Source organism: Sapajus apella, unplaced genomic scaffold (assembly GCF_009761245.1).
Source record: "Sapajus apella isolate SASKATOON/1434 unplaced genomic scaffold, GSC_monkey_1.0 scaffold122, whole genome shotgun sequence".
Classification (NCBI taxonomy): domain Eukaryota; kingdom Metazoa; phylum Chordata; class Mammalia; order Primates; family Cebidae; genus Sapajus; species Sapajus apella.
Genome location: NW_022437062.1, coordinates 332468 through 353641, shown reverse-complemented (window position 1 = coordinate 353641; position 21174 = coordinate 332468). Strand labels below are relative to the sequence as shown.

The window sequence follows — 21174 nt, the reverse complement described above, 5'->3', positions numbered from 1 at the left end:
AGGATGGTCTCTATCACTTGACCTTGCGATCCGGCCTCCCAAACTGCTGGGATTACAGGCGTGAGCCACCTCACCCGGCCAGCAAATTTATTTTGTAATGTTTCTTGTAAGGTTTTTGGTATCAGAGTTATATTGGCCTCATAAAATGAGTTAAAATCATAAGTTTGGTATTTTCTTATTTTTTCTTAGGTTTATACCTATATTTATTTTTTATTTATTTATTTTGAGACAGAGTCTGACACTGTCACCCAGGCTGGAGTGCAGTGGCAAAATCTCTGCTCACGGCAACCTTGGCCTCCAGGGTTCAAGCGATTCTCCTGCCTGAGCCTCCAGAGCAGCGGGGATTACAGGCGCCTGCCACCACGCCCCGATAATTTTTTGTATTTTTAGTAGAGTCGGGGTTTCACCATATTGGCCAGGCTGGTCTTGAACTCCTGACCTCGTGATCCGCCCACCTCGGCCTCCCAAAGTGCCGGGATTACAGGTGTGAGCCACCGCACCCAACAATATTTTCAATTTATGATGGGTTTATCGAGAAGTGACCCTACTGTAAATCCAGGAGCATTTCCAACCTGGAAGGCAGCTACCCCTTAGTAACCCCTTTCTCATAAAACATGAATCAAAATCTACAAACCTTGTTATATAATAAAGCAAGTTGGACTGTTACAATCAGTGTACACATCAGAGCAAGCACTACTTTCCCATTGTTTATTCCAGAGATGCTTGACTAATTTACTAGGCACGTGGGCAGTTTTCTGATTGCTGTTTCCACACTTCGCTTTCCCACAGAGCGATTTCCGCAGTTAGGGGCTGCTATTTCAACGCAGGGAGATAAAAAGGGAAAAAAACAATTGCTCGTCTACCACCCGAAAGACCCACCCTAGGGAGCACGTCAGCATTTCCAGCGCTCCGGGCAGGCCCACTCAGCCTGCGTCTGTTGCACTGGCTGGAAGGGGGCGGGCGACCACGGCTGATTGGCTCCAGTGAGGCAGAAGCGCAGCTCCGCCTGCTGCGGGCCGCGGAAGGTGATTAGCTGCTACAGACCCACCCCCTCGCCGGTTAGCGGGGAGGCGAAGCCTGGATTGGTGGAGCTGGAAGAGCCGGCTCAGTTGTAGCTCTCGTTCCTGGTACAGGGATGAGATGGCGTCTGCGACTCGGCTGCTGCGGCGGCATGTGGCGAGATGGAGGCTGTCGCCGCCGCTTGCCGGCTTCGTTTCCCAGCGGGCCCACTCGCTTTTGCCTGTAGACGATACAATCAACGGGCTAAGCGAGGAGCAGAAGCAGGTGAGGACACTGACCCCCTTCCTGGCCCCAGGGCCTCCTTCCAGCTGTGGCCTTTTTGCCTGTGGGCGATTGGGAGCGCTAGCTCGGGGGCAGGACGCGGGGCCTCCGGAGCCTCTGTGGAGTGAAGATTTGCGACCGCAAGGCAGGACTGCTGGAAGTAGAGAGGAGTCGAGGCTGGGAGAGCTCCTGAGAGCATGATGGCGTTTTGGCGGGTGATTGGCCAGGCTACCGCTTGTGGCACAAGGGTCCTCAACCTGTATATAGTAGCACACTTACCCCTGAACACTGAGGTATGCGTCTCACACCTGGGTGATCCTCGTAATCACCAGGGAGTCTTTTTTTTTGTATAAACACCTTGAGGGTTTCATTTAAAAAGCCACACATGGTGGTGCGTGCCTGTAATCCCAGCTACTCAGGAGGCTGAGGCAGGAGAATTGCCTGAACCCAGGAGGCGGAGGTTGCCGTGAGCCGAGATTGCGCCATTGCACTCCAGCCTGGGTAACATGAGTGAAACTCCGTCTCAAAAAAAAAAAAAAAAAAGCCACAGTGAGCTCTCCTGTCGCTCTTCAAGCCATTGGGTCAAAGTTCAACAAGTACTTGAAAGAAGTAGTTAGAGGGCAGGTGCCATGGCTCACGCCTGTAAGCCTGTAATCCTAGCGCTTTGGAAGACCGAGGAGGAAGGATTGTTTGAGCTCAGGGGTTTCAGATCAGCCTGAACAACGTAGCCAGACCCCCATCTCATAAAAAGTAGAAGAGAAGTTAGAAATCTAGCGGAACCAGATTCCTTCCTGAGGCTTCACTTGGAGGCTGGATTTAGTCGGTGGAACTAAGAGTCTTTCAGCAACTTCACAGTTTATGTTTCAGAGCTTCCATGAACCACCTCAGGCAGAAAGGGTTCAATCCCTATTCTCAAACTTTCGTGCCAAGAGGAGTTTGTAATCTTGAGTATTCAGTCCCTTTTAGTCAAAGGTTCAGGGCCTTGAAAGAGCCTGACACCTGTGGATCTGGAGGCTGCCTGGAGTGCAGCTAGAGCACAGCTGGTGGGAGGTGGGAGGGTCAGCTGGGGTCAGCTCCTGCAGGGCCTTGCAGGCCTGGTTGAGGAGCTTCTGTTTCATTGGTACAGTGCAAACTAGTAAAATTATTTTTTTTTAATTGTTCTTTTTTTTTTTTTTTTTTTTTTTTTTTTTTGAGATGGAGTCTTGCTTGTTGCCCAGGCTGGAGTGCAGTGGTGCTATCTTGGCTCACTGCAACCTTCACCTCCCAGGTTCAAGCGATTCTCCTGCCTCAGCCTCCCGAGTAGCTGGGACTACAGGCATGCACCACCATGCCTGGCTAATTTTTGCATTTTTAGTAGAGATGGGATTTCACTATATTATCCACACTGGTCTTGAACTCCTGACCTTGTGATCCACCCACCTCAGCCTCCCAAAGTGCTCGGATTACAGGCGTGAGCCACCTTGCCTGGCCTGATTATTATTATTATTATTATTATTATTTCGGTGATGGAGTTTTATTCCCGTTGCCCAGGCTATAGTGCAGTGGCGCTGTCTCGGTTCACTACAACCTCCACCTCCCATGTTCAAGCAATTCTTCTGCCTCAGCCTCCCAAGTAGCTGGGATTACAGCCACCACACCTGGCTAATTTTGTATTTTTAGTAGAGAGGGGGTTTCTCTTTGTTGGTCAGGCTGTTCTCCAACTCCCGACCTCAGGTGATCCATCCACCGCGGCCTTCCAGAGTGCTGGGATTACAGGTGTGAGCCACTGTGCCCAGCCAGATTGATTTTTATGTAGGGGAGTGATGTTTTAAAAAGTACCATCAAGCTCTCTAGGCCAAAGACCTTAAGAAAGAGGGGTGAAGATGATCTCTGAGGAGGCATAAAGTACTGAGGCCTCTCAGTTTCAGTCCTATGCTGTTTGGTGAAGTTACTGTGGCCTTTTCTCCTGAATGCGCCCTTGGTAGTGGAGGTGCTGTCCACAGTGGTATCTGTTTACCTCTCTCCTGTTAGCTTCGTCAGACCATGGCTAAGTTCCTTCAGGAGCACCTGGCCCCCAAGGCCCAGGAGATTGATCGCAGCAATGAGTTCAAGAACCTGCGAGTGAGTTGGGAGGCCTGGGCAGGGGGGCAGTCTGGGAGTGGGGCTGAGTTGTTTTGTGGTAAATGAAGCCTCCCTAAGAATGCAGCCCCTCTCTCTGAAGTGTTTGGGTCCCATTGTTCCAGCCACATGTGACTGTCTGCCTTCCCCTCAACACTCATTCCACTCCACTCCATTCTGTTGGCAGGAGTTTTGGAAGCAGCTGGGGAACCTGGGCGTATTGGGCATCACAGCTCCCGGTGAGTATAGTGTCTCCCTAAAGAGAAATTTTCTTATGTGCCCTTTAAGACAGTTCCCAAAAGAAGCAGGTAGGGAAAGGAAAGATTGTGCTTAAACCCAGAACTGGGTTGGTGGCAGCTCATGCCTGTAATCCCAGCACTTTGGGAGGCCGACGTGGGTGGATCACCTGAAGTCAGAAGTTCGAGAGCAGCCTGGCCAACATGGTGAAACCCCGTCTCTACTAAATGATACAAAAATTAGCTGGGTTGTGGTTGCAGGCCCCTGTGATCCCAGCTGTTAGGGAGGCTGAGACAGGAGAGTTGCTTGAATCTCAGAGGCGGAGGTTGTGGTGAGCCAAGGTCGCACCACTGCACTCCAGCCTGGTTGACAGAGCAAGATTCCATCTCCAAAAAAAAAAAAAACCCAGAACGGCCTCCTTTGGACCTGTGAAAGCACCCATTAACTGTCAGCCCAGAGAAGAGGACACTCTTCTATTTCATTAGACAGTGATGTGGAGAAGGCAGAGAGATTAATTAGGTTAGTGTGGCTCACTTGGATCAGGATCAGTCCAACTCTTGAACTCTACATACTTAATAGGTTCCCCCAGGTGATTTGGGAAGTTTAGAAAACTCTGGATCAGGCTGGGTGTGGTGGCTCATGCCGGTAATCCCAGCACTTTGGGGAGGCTGAGGCAGGTGGATCACGAGGTCAGGAGTTCAAGACCAGCCTGGCCAACGTGGTGAACCCCGTCTCCATTAAAAATATAAAAATTAGCTGGGCGTGGTGGCAGGCCCCTGTAGTCCCAGCTACTCGGGAGGCTGAGGCAGGAGAATCGCTTGAACTCAGGAGGCGGCAGTTGCAATGAGCCAAGATCCAGCCATTCTACTCCAGCCTGGCAACAGAGCAAAACCCTGTCTCAAAAAAAAAGAAAACAGAACTCTGGATCAAGTGATTGTCTTCATAGTACCTCAGCCTCACTGCCTCCCCTAATCCCTATAAGCTCCGCCCTACCAGTGGCTTCTAGGCAGGAACACTTGGGCAGGTGTGTCCCTGTGGGGATTGCCTGTGTCCTCTTCTGCCCACAGGTTAGAGCTCATTTGGGAGCAGATGGCAGGGGGAGGGGGAGAGGGGTGGGCAGGGGAGAGAGATGTCTGTCTAGGCTTCCAGGTGAGGTGGTCAGGTGATGTGTTTAATAGGCTCTCTGGAGGGAGAAGGCAGGGAACTGGCAGCCTCTAGTTTGAATATCTAGTTTGAATCTGAAAGGGGCCCAGCCTGGCTTGAGGTACACAGTAAAGAGATGAGCCTGTGGCCTCACTAGCCAAAGCTTAGAAAGTCCACCCTGTGGGCCGAGTGTGGTGGCTCACGCCTAAAATCCCAGCACTTTGGGAGGCCGAGGTGGGTGGATCATGAGGTCATGAGATGGAGACCATCCTGGCTAACACAGTGAAACCCCGGCTCTACTAAAAATACAAAAAATTAGCCGAGCATGATGGCAAGCACCTGTAATCCCAGCTACTTGAAAGGCTGAGTCAGGAGGATTGCTTGAACCTGGGAGGCAGAGGTTGCAGTTAGCCAAGATTGCGCCACTGCACTCCAGCCTGGGCAACAGAGCAAGTCTCCATCTCAAAAAAATAAAAAGAGAGAAAGCCCACCCTGCTTGGGCCTGTATTCACCCTGGGCATGATAGTAGGAGTGGAACCCAATAAATATAATTCTCCTTAACTTCCTAGAAAGTTTCATCATAGATGATGATAAAATGAAAACACATAAAGATTGAGACCTTCTTAATGTAAAAGTGTTGGGGGAAAGGCTGCTGGGCACTCCTAAGCAAGACTCTTCTATTGTGTTTTGGGGGTTCATGCGCCCCACTCCCTGCAGACAGTATACTTCTGAATCAGACTGTATTTTATGGAAGAAAGAGGCAGTTAGAAATCAGATGAAAATGGCCGGGTATGGTAGTGGGCTCCTATAATCCCAGCAACTCCAGACGCCAAGGCAGGAGGATCACTTGAGCCCAGGAGTTCAAGGCTGCAGTGAGCCATGATTGTACCCCAGCCTGGCAAGAGAGTGACAGTCCCCCTGAAAAAAAAAAAAAAAAAAGAAAAGAAATCAGATGAAAACTCAAGGGGGAACCTGAAAAAGAAAGCCAATGTGAGTTCTGGTTTCTGCATGGTGTCCTGGTGGCTGTTTCTAATGTCACCTGCCTTCAGGCTTTCCTTCCTGCAGTTGTAGGGGCAGGTCAAGCTTTCCTTAGAGTCTAGGACCAGCCTGACTTCTTGGTCAGAGTGAACAGGTGCATAGGACCTTGCTAGGCTTGACCCAATCAGCAGGGTTGGGGGTGGTATCAGGTGACCCAGCCACTTTGAGTTTGGATGTGCTGCCAAGGAAAACCCGCATATTTTATGAGGAATTCTTAAATTCTCTGCCAGCATCTCATCTGCCGTCTGCTGCACAGTCCACCTTCGGATTTTCCCTGAGGCTGTGGCTCTCCTGTCCTGTTACCAGTCCTGCTTCTTTGGGTTCAGCCCTGTGCTATAAAATCTCACCTTCCTGGCTGGGCGTGGTGGCTCACACCTGTAATCCCAGAACTTTGGGAGTTCGAGGTGGGCGGATAACGAGGTCAGGAATTCGAGACCAGCCTGGCCAACATGGTGAAACACCATCTCTACTAAAAATACAAAAATTAGCCAGGCGTGGTAGAGGTGCCTGTAATCCCAGCTATTTGGGAGGCTGAGGCAGGAGAATCACTTAAACCCAGGAGGCAGAGGTTGCAGTGAGCCAAGACTGCCATTGCACTCCAGCCTGGGCAACAGAGCGAAATTCCATCTCAAAAAAAAAAAATCTCACCTTCCTTAGCCTTTTGCACACACATCACATCCTCTGGCTTTGTATTATCTGTTCCTGCTGCTTTGGACACCACCCCCACCCCGATGCCTTTGTTTTTCCTCTGTTAAACTCCAGGCCCTCTTTCTTCATTTATTCATCTGCCTCTGCATTTCTGTAACTTTGTGAGTAGTGGGTGCTCAAGTTGCTCATGTATCTACATCAAGAGTTCTCTCTGGGATAAAGCAAGAGTTGCAATGATTGCCTTCTGAACCACCCCTCAGCCTACCAGCAGCAGCAGGGAAAACCAGTCCAATGAGCATGTAAGCAGGTTCGTGCCATCAGCCTATTCATGTTGCTAGTGGAATTTGGAATAGATGCTACAAGGTGTTTCCCTTCTACCAACACATGTAAGATTCTTACAAATGTCCCGATTTAATCTGGGCTGCCTTTTCCACTCCTTTTTACCACACCACTCCCAGTTCATTATGGCGGCTCTGGCCTGGGCTACCTGGAGCATGTGCTGGTGATGGAGGAGATATCCCGAGCGTCTGGAGCAGTGGGGCTCAGTTACGGTGCCCACTCCAACCTTTGCATCAATCAGCTTGTGCGCAATGGGAATGAGGCCCAGAAAGAGAAGTATCTTCCCAAGGTGAGGAAATGGAAATTAAATACATGCTAATCTCACAGTATAACCGCCAGCTGGAAGACACCCTCTCCCCTTGGTGGGGGCCAGTCAGACCTGCTTTCTGTAGCATGCTGCCATGAACCAAATGTGGTTAGGAAGGAGCCATGGATTGCTTTAAAATACTTGAGCCGCCGGGCGCGGTGGCTCAAGCCTGTAATCCCAGCACTTTGGGAGGCCGAGGCGGGTGGATCACGAGGTCAAGAGATCGAGACCATCCTGGTCAACATGGTGAAACCCCATCTCTACTAAGAAAAAAAAAAAAAAAAAACATTAGCTGGGCATGGTGGCGCGTGCCTGTAATCCCAGCTACTCAGGAGGTTGAGGCAGGAGAATTGCCTAAACCCAGGAGGTGGAGGTTGCGGTGAGCCGAGATCGCGCCATTCCCCCCCAGCCTGGGAAAAAGAAGAGAACCTCCGTCTCATAAAAAAAAAAAAAAAAATACTTGAGCCAAAAATATTAAAAATAGGACCAGAACTCTTACATTGGACACAGAAATGGAAGAGTAGGACTAACTTCCTTTGCAAAGGGAATGGAAAAAGGAGAGTATTTCAGCCTTGTCATCAGGCTTCTTGGAAGAGATTCTAGGACTTTACTGATACCTTGGTCTGAGAGAGAAGTTTGAAGGGGTGTAATGTGGGCAGGAAGAAGCAGTATCAGTGAGCTGCTCTAGGGTACTCCAAGGTTGTAACAAGGTCTGTTGGGGGTTTTCCTTGTAGCTGATCAGTGGTGAGTACATTGGAGCCCTGGCCATGAGTGAGCCCAATGCAGGCTCTGACGTTGTCTCTATGAAGCTCAAAGCAGAAAAGAAAGGTAAGGTCACTCTTGACTTGGGAGCCAAAATGGGCAGAGGTACAGACATCAGGGCGTGGGAGCAACAACTGGGGTGGTCCCTGCTGGGTTTCCAGAACTTTTCAGAGCTGGACAGCTTCTTGTGCAACAGAAGGTCTATGGCCTGACTGAGACAGGCCAAGATGGCTTGAGCAAATAGCCAACTTCCTGCCCTTAGGAGATCACTACATCCTGAATGGCAACAAGTTCTGGATCACTAATGGCCCTGATGCTGACGTCCTGATTGTCTATGCCAAAACAGATCTGGCTGCTGTGCCGGCTTCTCGGGGCATCACGGCCTTCATTGTGGAGAAGGTGAGTACAGGTGGGTGCAGGGCCAGGGAGGCTTCTGCCTCTTGACAGTGGTACCAGAGATGGCCCCTTCCACTGATCTCAAATGCGATCAATGTTGTGTGTTCTGCAAGGTCCCCAGAGATGGGGTGAGGCAGAGAGCAGACTGTAAGGAGGGTGACCAAAAAGTCCAGGGAGTCCAGGGCAGATGGCTCACTTCTGAAGACAGTGGAGCCATCCTCAGCGCCAGGCCACACAGAGAGGTATAGGAAGGGGAGGACTGAAAGGAGGTCAGGATGTGACAGTCAGGGTACCACTGGTGGACCTGGTGAGCGTGGCCACGGGAGACAGGTGTGCGGGGGATGCAAGCGGAGACTGCATCTTCGGCAGCCTTGACAGCAAAAGTGGGAAGGAAGCACAGCAGGAGTTCAGAGGAGAAGTTGGGAGTTTGGGTTTGTTTTTAGGAATAAAAAACGGCAAATCTTTTGTCAGAAGGAGAAAAAAAAGGAAAGAAAAAGGAAAACGGAGGTAAGAATTGAGATGTGTGGGAAAGAGTTCACAGAACACAATGGTAAGCAGGAGCAGGAGAGATAAGGATGGGTTTACAGGTGATGGTGCGGGCACCACCTGCCTAACAATCAGGAGGAGGAAGCCGGGGCCCTGAGAAGGCTGGGGTCACGGGGGTGGGGGAGCTGGCAGAGAGTTTCTTGAGAAAATATTGTAAAGGCCTGTGGTACCCTCCATAGAGAGGGGGGGAGAGTAGCTGTCTAGGGTTGCAGCAGTAGGGACCTGGCTGAGATTGGAAATTTCTTTTTTTTTTCTTTTTTGAATCGAAGTCTCGAACTGTCACCGGGGCTGGAGTACAATGGTGAAATCTTGGCTCACTGCAACCTCTGCCTCCCAGGTTTATGCAATTCTCCTGCCTCAGCCTCCCAAGTAGCTGGGATTACAGTCACCCGCCACCATACCCAGCTAATCTTTTGTATTTTCAGTAGTGCCTCGGCCTCCCAAAGTGCCAGGATTACAGATGTGAGCCACCGTGCCCGGCCAAAGTTGGAAATCTCAAGGTTGCATAACGCTGCCTACATTACAGGGTGAAGGGTACCCTCATTACAGGTGAAGGGCAGTGTGTGCCAGTACTCTGCTGGGCGCCAACACGCTGCAACCCAGTAGTCCAGGTCAAAGCACAGACGTGATTCAGTTCAGCCCCGGTGGGATCCCTTTGGGTACAGACAGGAGAACAACAGAAGATAAGGGAATTGACTGGGCTGGTGAGAGTGTCTTGAAAATAATGTCCCCTGGGGGAGGGAAACAAGGCCCAGTGGGGTCAGGAGGGCTCAGGGAATTGAGCATATGATTGAGAAAGAACTGTCCCCGTGAGAACTGGGGAGAACGCAAGCTAGCAGCAGAGGAGGCTGGGATCAGTCTGGGGTGTTAGTAGAACCGGAAGGTCCTGGGGGGGGCGTGGGACTGGGATGCTGCCATGCCATGCAGGTACAGGGACATGATAGGAAGGTGGGTGCCTTCTCCCCAGAGGTTCTTTACTTTACCAGGCCCCCTTGGGGCTAATCTGTAACCAGGACCACTCTTTGTTTCCTGTAAAGGGTATGCCTGGCTTTAGTACCTCTAAGAAGCTGGACAAGCTGGGGATGAGGGGCTCTAACACCTGTGAGCTCATCTTTGAAGACTGCAAGGTTCCTGGTAAGTGGCACCGAGAACTGGGGAGCCCCTCTCCTGACCCCCTTCCAGGCTGATGTGGCTGTTCTCAAGCTGAGAAAGCCTCTGGGTTAGAGAGGCTCGGCACTATGGCGCTGGGCTGGGGCTGCTGGACAGCGCTCCTTCCTGGCCAGATCCCTGCAGTAGCATTCCTCACCGGCATGGCACACTCCGCGTGAGGTCTGTATACAGTAGCCGGAGGAGAGGGGTCAGACCTATCCTTTCCCACTGATGTGCTTCAGTCTTTCTCTACTTTTGCCTGTCTGCTGCATGTAACTCATCAACTCATATTTTTGTAAAAAAGCTTTTTAAATGAGTTATTCATTTTTAGTATTAATGATGCTATAAAAACACATCTGAATCCACTGGTGGAAGTCACACTTAGTGAAGAGAAGGCAGTTCTGTTTGGGTGTGAGTATTTTCTCTCCCGAGGAACTGAAGTGTGACATGGTAGAGCGCTGTGGGAGAACCAGTGCAGCCATCATGTGCTAACCAGACCAGGGACATGGATTTGTTGTTTAGGGTTTTTTTTGTTTTGAGGAGTCTCACCCTGTCACCCAGGCTAGAGTATAGTGGCGTGAGGTTGGCTCACTGCAGCCTCCACCTCCTGGATTCCAACGATTCTCCTACCTCAGCCTCCCAAGTAGCTGGGAATACAGGCACACACCACCCTGCCCAGCCAATTTTCTTTTATTGAGATGGAGTTTCACTCTTGTTGCCCAGGCTGGAGTGCAACCTCCACCTCCCGGGTTCAAATGATTCTCCTATCTCAGCCTCCCGAGTAGCTGGGATTATAGGCACATGCCACCACGCTCAGCTAATTTTGTATTTTTTGTAGAGACAGGGTTTCACCGTGTTGGCCAGGCTGCTGTTGAACTCCTGACCTCAGGTGATCCACTCGTCTTGGCCTCCCAAAGTGCCAGGATTACAGGCGTGAGACACCACGCCTGGCCAGGGGCATGGATTTGATCACGTTAGCTTTCCTCCTCAGCCATATATATACTATGCCTAACACCCATAATCCGACAGCCCAGAAAAATGTGCTTTAATTATAAGGAGCATCCAGGGAAGGGGATCTGTTCAGCTCCTTCTTTGGAGGGAAAAATCCAGCGAGCATTAAAGACAGGTCCGTGGTGTCAACTCATTTTCCTGCCCACACCTCCAAGACCATCCTGTGTCCTGGCTTACTGGGTGGAGAGGTGCTCAGCAGCTTCTGTCACTAGCTCTGAATGGCCTGTCTCCTGGAAAAAAAGCTTCATGGACTACCCTGCAGGGAGCTGACATTGGATCAGAGCTGACTCTACCTGGCGGAAAGAGTAACTCTCTGGTTTCTTTATAGGTGCCTGTGTAGAAAGAGTCAGGCAGGGGATGGGCGACTTCTAGACCAATTAGCTTTTCTTCTTTCCCATCTAAGGGAGTCCAGAGAGGGAAGGGAAAGATCTAACAACCCTGGGCTTTGTGGCTGGCCTTGTGGATGGGGTGGGGGTCCTGGCAGCTCCACTTCTGACTGGAAGGGGTATACCTGATCCTTTTCTTTCACCTGGAACCTTAGTTGAAGGTCAGTTGACATATTTGCCTTACTTGAGAGCCATGTTTCCAAATCTAGTACCTTTTATAAAAGTGAGGAGGCTGTGCACAGCTCTCTCCCTCTGACCAGCATTTATTCTGGCAGCTGCCAACATCCTCGGCCATCAGAATAAGGGTGTCTACGTGCTGATGAGTGGGCTGGACCTGGAGCGGCTGGTGCTGGCCGGGGGGCCTCTTGGGTAAGTGTGAGGCTTGGGGGAAGCTGAGCTCTGTTGTCCTTCTTTGTGGGTGACCCACCATGAGCAGCAGCAGCCTTCCCCTTGGGTGGCCAAAGGAAGCCATCTCCTGGCCCTGCACTCTCCTGGGAGACAAAAAGAACCTCCTCCTCCCGTGTTTAATTTCTTCCCACTGCAGGGAAATTTAATTAAGTGACAGACAAAAGGCCTGAGGAGCAGGGGGTGACTTACTCAGCTGTGAAACATCTGGGCTCTAACACCCCCTGTACCTGCGGTCAGTCACGGCCATAACTGTGGCAAGTTTCTGAAGCTGCTTTTCTCCTCCCTGGGACTCCGGACTTCCCACACTAGCGTTTTGCCTCTGCACCTGGTGGTGGGATGAGGAGGTGCTCATGGGGCCTTTCTCCTTTCTGGCAGGCTCATGCAAGCGGTCCTGGACCACACCATTCCCTACCTGCACGTGAGGGAAGCCTTTGGCCAGAAGATTGGCCACTTCCAGGTGAGCCGAGTGCTTTTGCTGACATGTGCTCTTCAACTGGGCTAAAGTTTTCTTTGAAGAGAGAGGAAGTGGGGCGGGCACCGTGGATGTTTACTATCTTCTCTAGCAAATTCAGCTTGACTGCTTGGAATGCAGTTTTCCTCAGTGTGCAGCTGGGCTCTGGAAGTCATCAGGAAGTTTGTCACATTGCCACCTCGATTCCTGTGTAAGATGAATGAACTAGACATTGTGAGGTTGGAGAGTGAAGCATGCAGGTTGTGGGGGCAGAAGGGAAAGAGGTTGCCATTTGCAGTTAGACCTGGTCTGAAAAAGCTGCTGGAAGGTAATAAGCATTGCAGTAGATGGTGCCTTGGGAGCCATGCCTTTCAGAAGCAGTGATGGCCACTGCAGGGTTCAGTGTGGGCCGTGGAACAGCCACTCTCTGGCCGTTCTAACTCCTACATCTGGCTATCCAACTCCGCCATCCTGGGTAAATCCCATCTACTCTCCATGCACCTGCTTCCTCATCCTTGGCTGTCTTATTGCCGTTGCTGACCTGCTTTTCGTAACTGGGAGAGTGTTCCAGCATGTTGACCTGTGACCTCCCTTTGTGCCCAGTTGATGCAGGGGAAGATGGCTGACATGTACACCCGCCTCATGGCGTGTCGGCAGTATGTCTACAATGTCGCCAAGGCCTGCGATGAGGGCCACTGCACTGCCAAGGTGAGGGCCATGCTCAGTGGGGGAGAGTGGGCCGGCTGCAGGCCTTGCTGTCTGTGTGTCTCGAAGGCCCCTGCTGACCCGACCTTCCTCCCATAGGACTGTGCAGGTGTGATTCTTTACTCAGCTGAGTGTGCCACACAGGTAGCCCTGGATGGCATTCAGTGTTTTGGTAAGTGGCCCCCACTCCTCATTCCTAGGGCTCCCTTGCTCTTGGGGCCTGTAGCTGCTTCAGAAAGTGGTTTTGGGGTGGGTGCAGTGGCTCATGCCTCTAATCCTAGCACTTTGGGAGGCCAAGGCACATGGATCACCTGAGGTCAGGAGTTTGAGACCAGCCTGGCCAACATGGAGAAACCCCATCTCTAATAAAAATACAAAAATTAGCCGGGCATGATGGCACATGCCTGTAATCCCAGCTACTTGGGAGGGTGAGGAAAATTTAAGCAGGAAAATCACTTAATTCTGGGAGGTGGAGGTTGCAGTGAGCCGAGATCACACCATTGCACTCCAGCCTGGGTGAAAGAGCGAGACTCCATATCAAAAAAAAAAAGAAAAAGCGGTTGCCTCTCCACTTCTCACTATGTGCTTATGCTAGGCCCAGCTGAGCTGGCACCTTTAGGCTCTTTCTGTCCCAGTTATAAAGGAAGAAATGGAAAGCTAATGAGAAAACTGCTAGAAACCAGGAGTTGCTATTGCCTTCGGCAACACCCCCATCTCATTCTCCCTGCCCGGTTTCATAGATACTAGGAAATGGGGAAAGGGAGATGTCTCAGGTAGACCAGCCTTGTTTCCATGCTGTGCAGTGGTTAAGAGCACAGACCTGAGCCGGGCAGCCGAGGTTTGAATTCTCGAGCTGCTACGCCAGCGTCTTCTCGTCCCTGCTTGCCGTGTCTGCCAATGGCTCTGCCATTTCTTTGTTTGGTATCCTCAACACTCTGGGTGGCCTTTCAGCCACAACCTCTTACCCACCCTACCCCCAACAAGGCACAGGAGTCCCCTCTTTTCTTCGGCTTGTCTTTCCATGGTTTCGGTTACTGTGGTCAACCAAGGTCCAAAAATACTAAATGGAGCTGGGTGAAGTGACTCACGCATGTAATCCCAGCACTTTTGGAAGCTGAGGCAGGCGGATCACCTGAGGTCAGGAGTTGGAGACCAGCCTGGACCACATGGTGAAACCCCGTCTGTACTAAAGATACAAAAATTAACTGGGCGTGATGATGCACGCCTGTAGTCCCAGCTACTTGGGAGGCTGAGGCAGGAGAATCACTGGAACCTGGGAGGCAGAGGTTGCAGTGAGCTGAGATTGCGCCATTGCACTCCAGCCTGGGTGACAGAGCGAGACTTCTTCTAAAAAAAAACAGAAAAGCCCGGGTGCGGTCGCTCACGCCTATAATCCCAGCACTTTGGTGGCTGAGACAGGTGGATCACCTGAGGTCAGCAATTGGAGACCAGCCTGGCCAATATGCTAAAACCCTGTCTCTACTAAAAATACAAAAAAAATTAGCCGCGGATAGTGGCAGGCGCCTGTAATCCCAGCTACTTGAGAAGCTGAGGCTGAAGAATCGCTTGAACCCAGGAGGTGAAAGTTGCAGTGACCGGAGATCGTGCCATTGCACTCCAGCCTGGGTGACAAGAGGGACACTCTGGCTCAAAAAAAAAAAAAAAAAAGCCGGGGGCCAGGCGCAGTGACTCTCGCCTGTAATCCCAGCACTCTGGGAGGCCGAGGTGGGCAGATCACATGAGGTCAGGAGTTCGAGACCAGCCTGACCAACATGAAGAAACCCTGTCTACCAAAATTACAAAATTAGCCAGGCATGGTGAAGCATGCCTGTAGTCCCAGCTACTCGGGAGGGTGAGACAGGAGAATCACTTGAACCCAGGAGGCAGAGGTTGCGGTAAGCCTAGATTGTGCCATTGCACTCCAGACTGGGCAACAAGAGCGAAACTCCGTCTCGAAAAAAAAAGAAAGAAAGAAAGCTAAATGGAAGTTCCTAGAAATAAACAATTCATAAGTTTAAAGTCCACACCATCCTAAAAACCGTGATAAGTGTTGTGCCATGCTCCTCTGCCATGCTGGGTAGTGAGTCATCCTTTTGTGCAGCGTATCCATGCTGTGTGGGCTGCCTGCCTGTTGGTAGTCACCTAGGGTATCCATTCAGCCGTCTCAGTAACACTGTGCCTGTGTCCAAGTAACCCTTATTTTACTAAGTGGCCCCAAACTGCAAGAGTAATGATGCTGGCATGTGGTTATAATAGTTCTATTTTAGGATTATTATTGTTAATCTCTTACTTTGCCTAACTCATAAATTAAACTTTCTCATAAGTATGTATGTATAGGGAAAATATATATATACGGGGTTTGGTACTGTCCACAGTTTCAGGCATCCATTGGGGTCTTGGAATGTATCCCCCAAAGATAAGGTGGGACTAGTGTATTCCCCAAACCCCTCCCTCTCGCTCCCTTTGCTGCTTCTCTTTAATCAGTCTCTCCTGTGGCCTGTTCTATATACTTGGCCTTCTGTTTGCTGTCTTTGTTTCACCCACTGTCAGTCACTTCCTTCCTTCTCTGCCCAAACCCTGGTTGCAGGTGGCAATGGCTACATCAATGACTTTCCCATGGGCCGCTTTCTTCGAGATGCCAAGCTGTATGAGATAGGGGCTGGAACCAGTGAGGTGAGGCGGCTGGTCATCGGCAGAGCCTTCAATGCGGACTTTGACTAGTCCCAAGACCCCCTTTCCCTGCACCTAGAGGCCTTTCTTGGGAAGTAGAGATGTGGCGGCTCTCCCACCCTGGCCACAGCAGGCCCTCCTGCCCAGCTGCTCTTCTTGCGTCAACCCTCTGGCCTCTGGATGAGGTTGCATTCTACAACATTCTACATAACGGCTGCCAAGCACATGGGCCTCACAGCCAGGCCAGTGCCAGGACTAGTGTTCTGTAATTTAAAATGGACTCAGCAGGAAGCATATTGTCGGGGGATTGTTCGGATGGGCTTTGGTGACTCTGTGCCCTTGCTCTCTAACTTCCGATCCCACCTCCCAGAGTAGGCATCTAGGGGCATGCAGGTACCCACCTCTTCCTCTTGGGTGAGGCCTCTGACAGGGAGATCTCTCTGCTCAAGCACAGCAGAATCATGGCCCCCTCCATGTTCTAGAACTGGGTACAGGTTGAATATCCCTAATCCTGAAATCGGAGACAGTTCTGGTTCCAAGCATTTTGGATAAGCCATACTTAACTTGCAGTCTGTTTTCTGGGAGAAAAAAAAATACAAAAAGCCTAGCCCAGCCAGGCACAGTGACTCATGCCTATAATCCCATCACTTGGAAGGCCAAGGTGGGTGGATCACCTGAGGTCAGGAGTTCAAGACCAGCCTGGCCAACATGGTAAAACCCTGTCTCAACTAAAAATACATCAAAATTAGCTGAGCGTGGTGGCAGACACCTGTAATCCGAGCTACTTTGGGAGGCTGAGGCAGGAGAATTGCTTGAACCCAGGAGGCAGAGGTTGCAGTGAGCCAATGTTGCACCATTGCACTCCAGCCTGGAGGATGAGAGCGAAACTCAAAACAAACAAAACCTAGCCCTTGTTTCTTCCAGTTTCTAAGGTATCAGCTCCTAGCTTGTGAACGCATGTGCTTGGCCAGGCATGGTGGCTCACACCTGTGATCCCAGCACTTTGGGAGACCGAAGCGGGAAGATCACTTGAACGTAGGAGTTCAAGGCTATAGTGAGCTATGATGGGGCCACTGTACTCCAGCCTGGGCAACAGAGTGAGACCCTGTGTCTAAAAATAAAAGTAAATGGGCTGAGCGCGGTGGCTCATGCCTGTAGTCCCAGCACTTTGGGAGGCCAAGGCAGGCGGATCACAAGGTCAGGAGTTTGAGTCCAGCCTGGCCAATATGGTGAAACCCCATTTCTACTAAAAATACAAAAAAAAAAAAAATTAGCTAGGCATGGTGACGCATACCTGTAATTGCAGTGACTCAGGAGGCTGAGGCAGGAGAATCGCTTGAGCCCGAGAGGCAGAGGTTGCAGTGTGCTGACATTGTGCCACTGCACTCCAGCCTGGGCAACAGAGTGAGACTCCATCTCAAAAAATAATAATTTAAAATTTAAAAATGATGCCTCGGTGCCATGGCACACGCCTATAATCCCAACACTTTGGGAGGCCGAGGCAGGTGGATCACTTGAGCTCAGGAGTTCGAGACCAGCCTGGCCAACGTGGTGAAATCCTGTCTTTACTAAAAATACAAAAATTTAGCCGGGGATGGTGGTACACACCTGTAATCCCAGCTACTCGGGAGGCTGAGGCAGGAGAATCGCTGGAACCCAGGAGACAGAGGTTGCAATGAGCTAAGATGGCACCACGGTACTCCAGCTTGGGCCATAGAGCAAGAATGTCTCAAAAAAGAAAGATAAATGAACACGTGCTGCTAAGAGTCTGCAGTGGGGCAGAGCAGAAGGCAGCGTGCTTTTGTGTGCTATTGGAGACTGGCTCCTCCTGAGGAGCACCTCTGAGCCCTTGTGCACTGCCCTGCCATGGACACCGTCCAGTCCTGGCCATGTGACCACCCACAGCTGACTGGGCAGCAGGCACAGGCCCTACCCGAGCATGCCTGAATGGGCTGGCCTGATTCCAGCTGAGGCTGCCTGTGTACCTTCTCCAGACACCCTATGGCTAATTTTGTTAGAACTGCAGAGTGACTGCTGCCATTTGTATTAAATACATTGTGAAGCAAACCCTCTGCTTCTAAACCAGTGTTTTTGGGGAGAAGCAATCCGTTCGCCACTGCTTCCTGTCTGGATTCAGCTTGTGTCCTTGGAGAGTGGCTGGCCCAGGCCCTATTCATGCCCTCCAGCCCGTCCTTTCATGAGAGACAGGAAGGTAAAATCAGCCCTTAGGATAAAGGTCTCAGCCTCCCTTTCCCAGATCTCCCAGTGAGTTTTCAAGGAAGCGGGGAGCCCAGAGTGTTCATACAGCAGAAGGAAGCTTACACATTTCTGAAAACCACCCCTATGTTTTTAAAAAGATCAACACAATTTGGCTTTCTTTAGGTCTAAACTGGAACTAGAATCCAGATCTGCTGGTGGCAAAAATGGGTGTTCTGAGAATTCCAGCCTGGGGCCCCACTGTACAGGAGTCTGGATAGAGGGTGGTCTGAGAAGGGAATGGGTCTGGGTTGTTAGACTCCTGAGCTCCTGTAAGAGGGAACTGGTTTTCTTGGCTCTCAGCCCAGTGGCGCCTATCCTGGCTTTTGGTCCTGGCCTGCAGCCAAGTGCTGTTCCCAGCTTCAGTCTCCACAGGTGGGGTTAGCTCCTCACCAACCCCAGTTCAGTCCCATCCTGAGGGCAAAATCCTGAGCTCATAGGCAGTCCTTTCACATCCCTGTTTTGTCCCTTGCTGTGTTGGAGATGAATGTGACTAAAAGGGCCATCTCGCTGGTTTAGTGTGTGGCTGGAGCAACCACACACTAAGATACAGTGTGGCAGAATTCATCCAGTTTGTCTAAGCCCTGCCGACTTGGGGAGATGATTGCTCTCCTGATTTTGTGTGTGAAGCAAAAGAGAAATCTTTTAAAAATAAAAGCAAAAAACCAAAATGAACCGTGTAGCCTGCGTGGTAAATGGAAGAGCAAGGGGCACGTCTGCTTTGGTTCTGGTGGGTGTGTTTGGTTGTCTACACGCGTTGGGCAAATCTGCAGCACAGCCGCCAGCACTGCTCCCTCCCCGGCGGCCTCTTATTCCACTCCAATTTTAGGCAGGTCACACTCTCAGGACAGAGTGTTGCTGTTGATGCTGCCTGCCCTGTGGAAGGGCAACAGAACCTAGGGATGTTGTTTAAGCATGGTCTGAGCACACCCCTTATCAGAATTTGGCAACCAGGAAGAAAAATGCAGGTTCCTGGATCCTGCCCCAGACCTAATCGCATCCCCACAGGTGATTCTAGACTACGGCTACAACCCTGTGGGTCCTAGAGCGGGCTTCCCCAGGAGCCTGAGTCCTATTTCTAAATCCATATAATCTAGTGATAACAACCGTGTAACCCTCTCAAGTCTGAGCTCCTTAATCTTTGCATAACCGGTGTGGGAGGCAAGGTTTCGCGCAGGGCCCCCTTCCAGAAGACCGGTAAGGTGAGTTGCCCTTGGCGGGATGGACTAGGGCTGGTGTAAACGCAGTATGTGGTCTGGGGAGGCGTGCCCAGTCCACCACCTGCTGGGTGGGAGCTGGGACTAGGACCTGGGTGGTCATCTGTCGAGACCGCCAGCCTAGGGCGGGTCCAGAGTCCTTCCTCTGACCCTCTCCCTCGGGGCAGCGCACTTCTTGGAGCGCAGCACTGGCTCGCCAGACCCAGCTCAGGTGCCGCATGGAGCTCGCCTGCCCCCTGCCGGCTGACCGCAGGATTGCAGACGCGCAGAGCCCGTCTATCTGGCCTTTGCCCGGGGTTCTGGTTCCAAGGCTCCCAGTCTGGGATTTCAGGACTCAATGACGTTTTGTTTTAGCCAATAAGTACATTAAAAGGTGGGCGGGGAGGAGAAGGCTATCCTCTGTTACCATCATTTCATACAAGGCCTTTTTTTTTTTTTTTTTAAGAGTCTCACTTTGTCACCCAGGCTGGAGTGCATGGCGCAACCCAGCTCACTGCAACCTCCGCATCTTGGGTTCAAACGATTCTCATGCCTCAGCCTCCCAAATAGCTGAGATAACAGGCATGTGCCACCATGCCCGGCTATTTTTTGTATTTTAGTAGAGACGGTTTCACCATCTTGGCCAGGTTGGTCTCTAACTCCTGGCCTCAAGTGATCCACCAGCCTCAGCTTCTCAAAGTGCTGGGATTACAGGTTTGAGCCACGGTGCCTGGACAAGAATGGTCATTTCTAACAAAAAGTATAAAGGGGTTGGGCACGTTGGTTCACACCTGTAATCCCAGCACTTCGGGAGGCCAAGGCAGGTGGATCACTTGAGTCCAGGAGTTCGAGATCAGCCTGACCAACATGGAGAAACCCCGTCTCTACTAAAAATATAAAAAATGAGCCAGGCGTGGTGGTGCATGCCTGTAATTCCAGCTACTCGGGAGGCTGAGGCTGAGGCTTAGGCTTGTTGCTCCAGCCTGGGCAAGAAGAGCAAAACTCCATCTCAAAAAAAAAAAAAAAAAGATAAAGGATACAAACTCAGACAATGGCCAGGATTTTTATTTTTTATTTATTTATTTTTTTTGAGACAGGTTCCCACTATGTCACCCAGGCTGGAGTGCAGTGGCTTGATCTCAGCTTACTGCAGCCTTGACCTCCCTGGCTCAAGCAATCCTCTGGCCTCAGCCGTCCCCCTTGCCACCCCCCCAGTATCTGGGACTAGAGGCATGCACCACCATGCCAGACTAATTTTTGTATTTTTTGTAGAGCCAGGCTTTCACCATGTTGCCCAGGCTGGGTTCAAACTCCTGGGCTCAAGAGATCCTCATGCTTCTGCCTCCCAACAGGCTCGGATTATAGGCACTGAGCCAGTGTCCCCAGTCCTTAAATTTTTGTATGTGTTTCATGTTCACAGTTTTAAAAAATACTAGTTTTCAAAAGCTCATTTAAAAAAATAAAAGTCCCCTGTCCCTCCTATCCCCATTCCCAATCCCAGGACAAAACCACTTTTGAATCTTTAAGGAGCTTCTTTTGGTAATTCACTTCATGCCTCTAAGTGACATGCTTACTTATTGATTTAATTGTATGTTTGTTTGTTTTTTTTTTGACAGAATCTCTGTCACCCAGGCTGGAGTGTAGCGGCACAATCTGGACTCACTGCAGCCTCCACCTCCCGGGTTCAAGCAATTATTCTTTCTCAGCCTACCAAGTAGCTGGGAGTATAGGCACACACGACCACGCTGGCCAATTTTTGTATTTTTAGTAGAGACGGGGGTTTCACCATATTGGCCAGGCTGGTCTTGAACCCCTGACCTCATGATCCACCCGCCTCAGTCTCCCAAAATGCTGGGATTACAGGCATGAGCTACCGCGCCCGGACCAAGGACAGTTCTTTAAAGTATATACATTTGATTTATGAAAATTTATGGCCATACTTTTTTTACTTCCTCTGGCCAGCCCTGTCCATGGGCCAGTGTTTGGGAGCCCTGGAATCAGGTGCTGCAGAGCCCCATCCACATTCCTGGCTGTCCCCAGCCCCTGCCCACACTTGGTACCCAGAGCCCACAGCTATGCTAGTGCCAAGTGGGAGCTCTCCTCTTCCTGTGTGCGCTACCTGGTTACTTTTGCAGGGACCATTGCAGA

At 50.8% G+C, this 21174-nt stretch overlaps 1 protein-coding gene across 5 annotated transcripts in view; it reads left to right on the top strand.

Moving 5' to 3' along the window:
- Window positions 1-1026: 1026 nt before the first annotated feature.
- IVD (isovaleryl-CoA dehydrogenase) overlaps window positions 1027-21174 on the top strand; it is a 32785-nt gene continuing 12637 nt past the window's right edge. Inside the window, exons 1-12 of one of the 5 annotated variants that reach the window (XM_032261143.1) lie at window positions 1027-1284; window positions 3292-3381; window positions 3566-3617; window positions 6903-7072; window positions 7825-7918; window positions 8115-8251; window positions 9832-9928; window positions 11616-11709; window positions 12124-12205; window positions 12803-12907; window positions 13004-13076; window positions 15492-16194. In XM_032261143.1, coding sequence (XP_032117034.1) covers window positions 1141-1284; window positions 3292-3381; window positions 3566-3617; window positions 6903-7072; window positions 7825-7918; window positions 8115-8251; window positions 9832-9928; window positions 11616-11709; window positions 12124-12205; window positions 12803-12907; window positions 13004-13076; window positions 15492-15625 — 1272 coding nt within the window. In that variant the 5' untranslated portion in view covers window positions 1027-1140 and the 3' untranslated portion in view covers window positions 15626-16194. Of the gene's footprint in view, window positions 1285-3291; window positions 3382-3565; window positions 3618-6902; window positions 7073-7824; window positions 7919-8114; window positions 8252-9831; window positions 9929-11615; window positions 11710-12123; window positions 12206-12311; window positions 12775-12802; window positions 12908-13003; window positions 13077-15491; window positions 16195-21174 lie in introns of those variants that run through there. The other 4 variants (XM_032261148.1, XM_032261145.1, XM_032261147.1 and 1 more) reach the window with 4 other exon arrangements.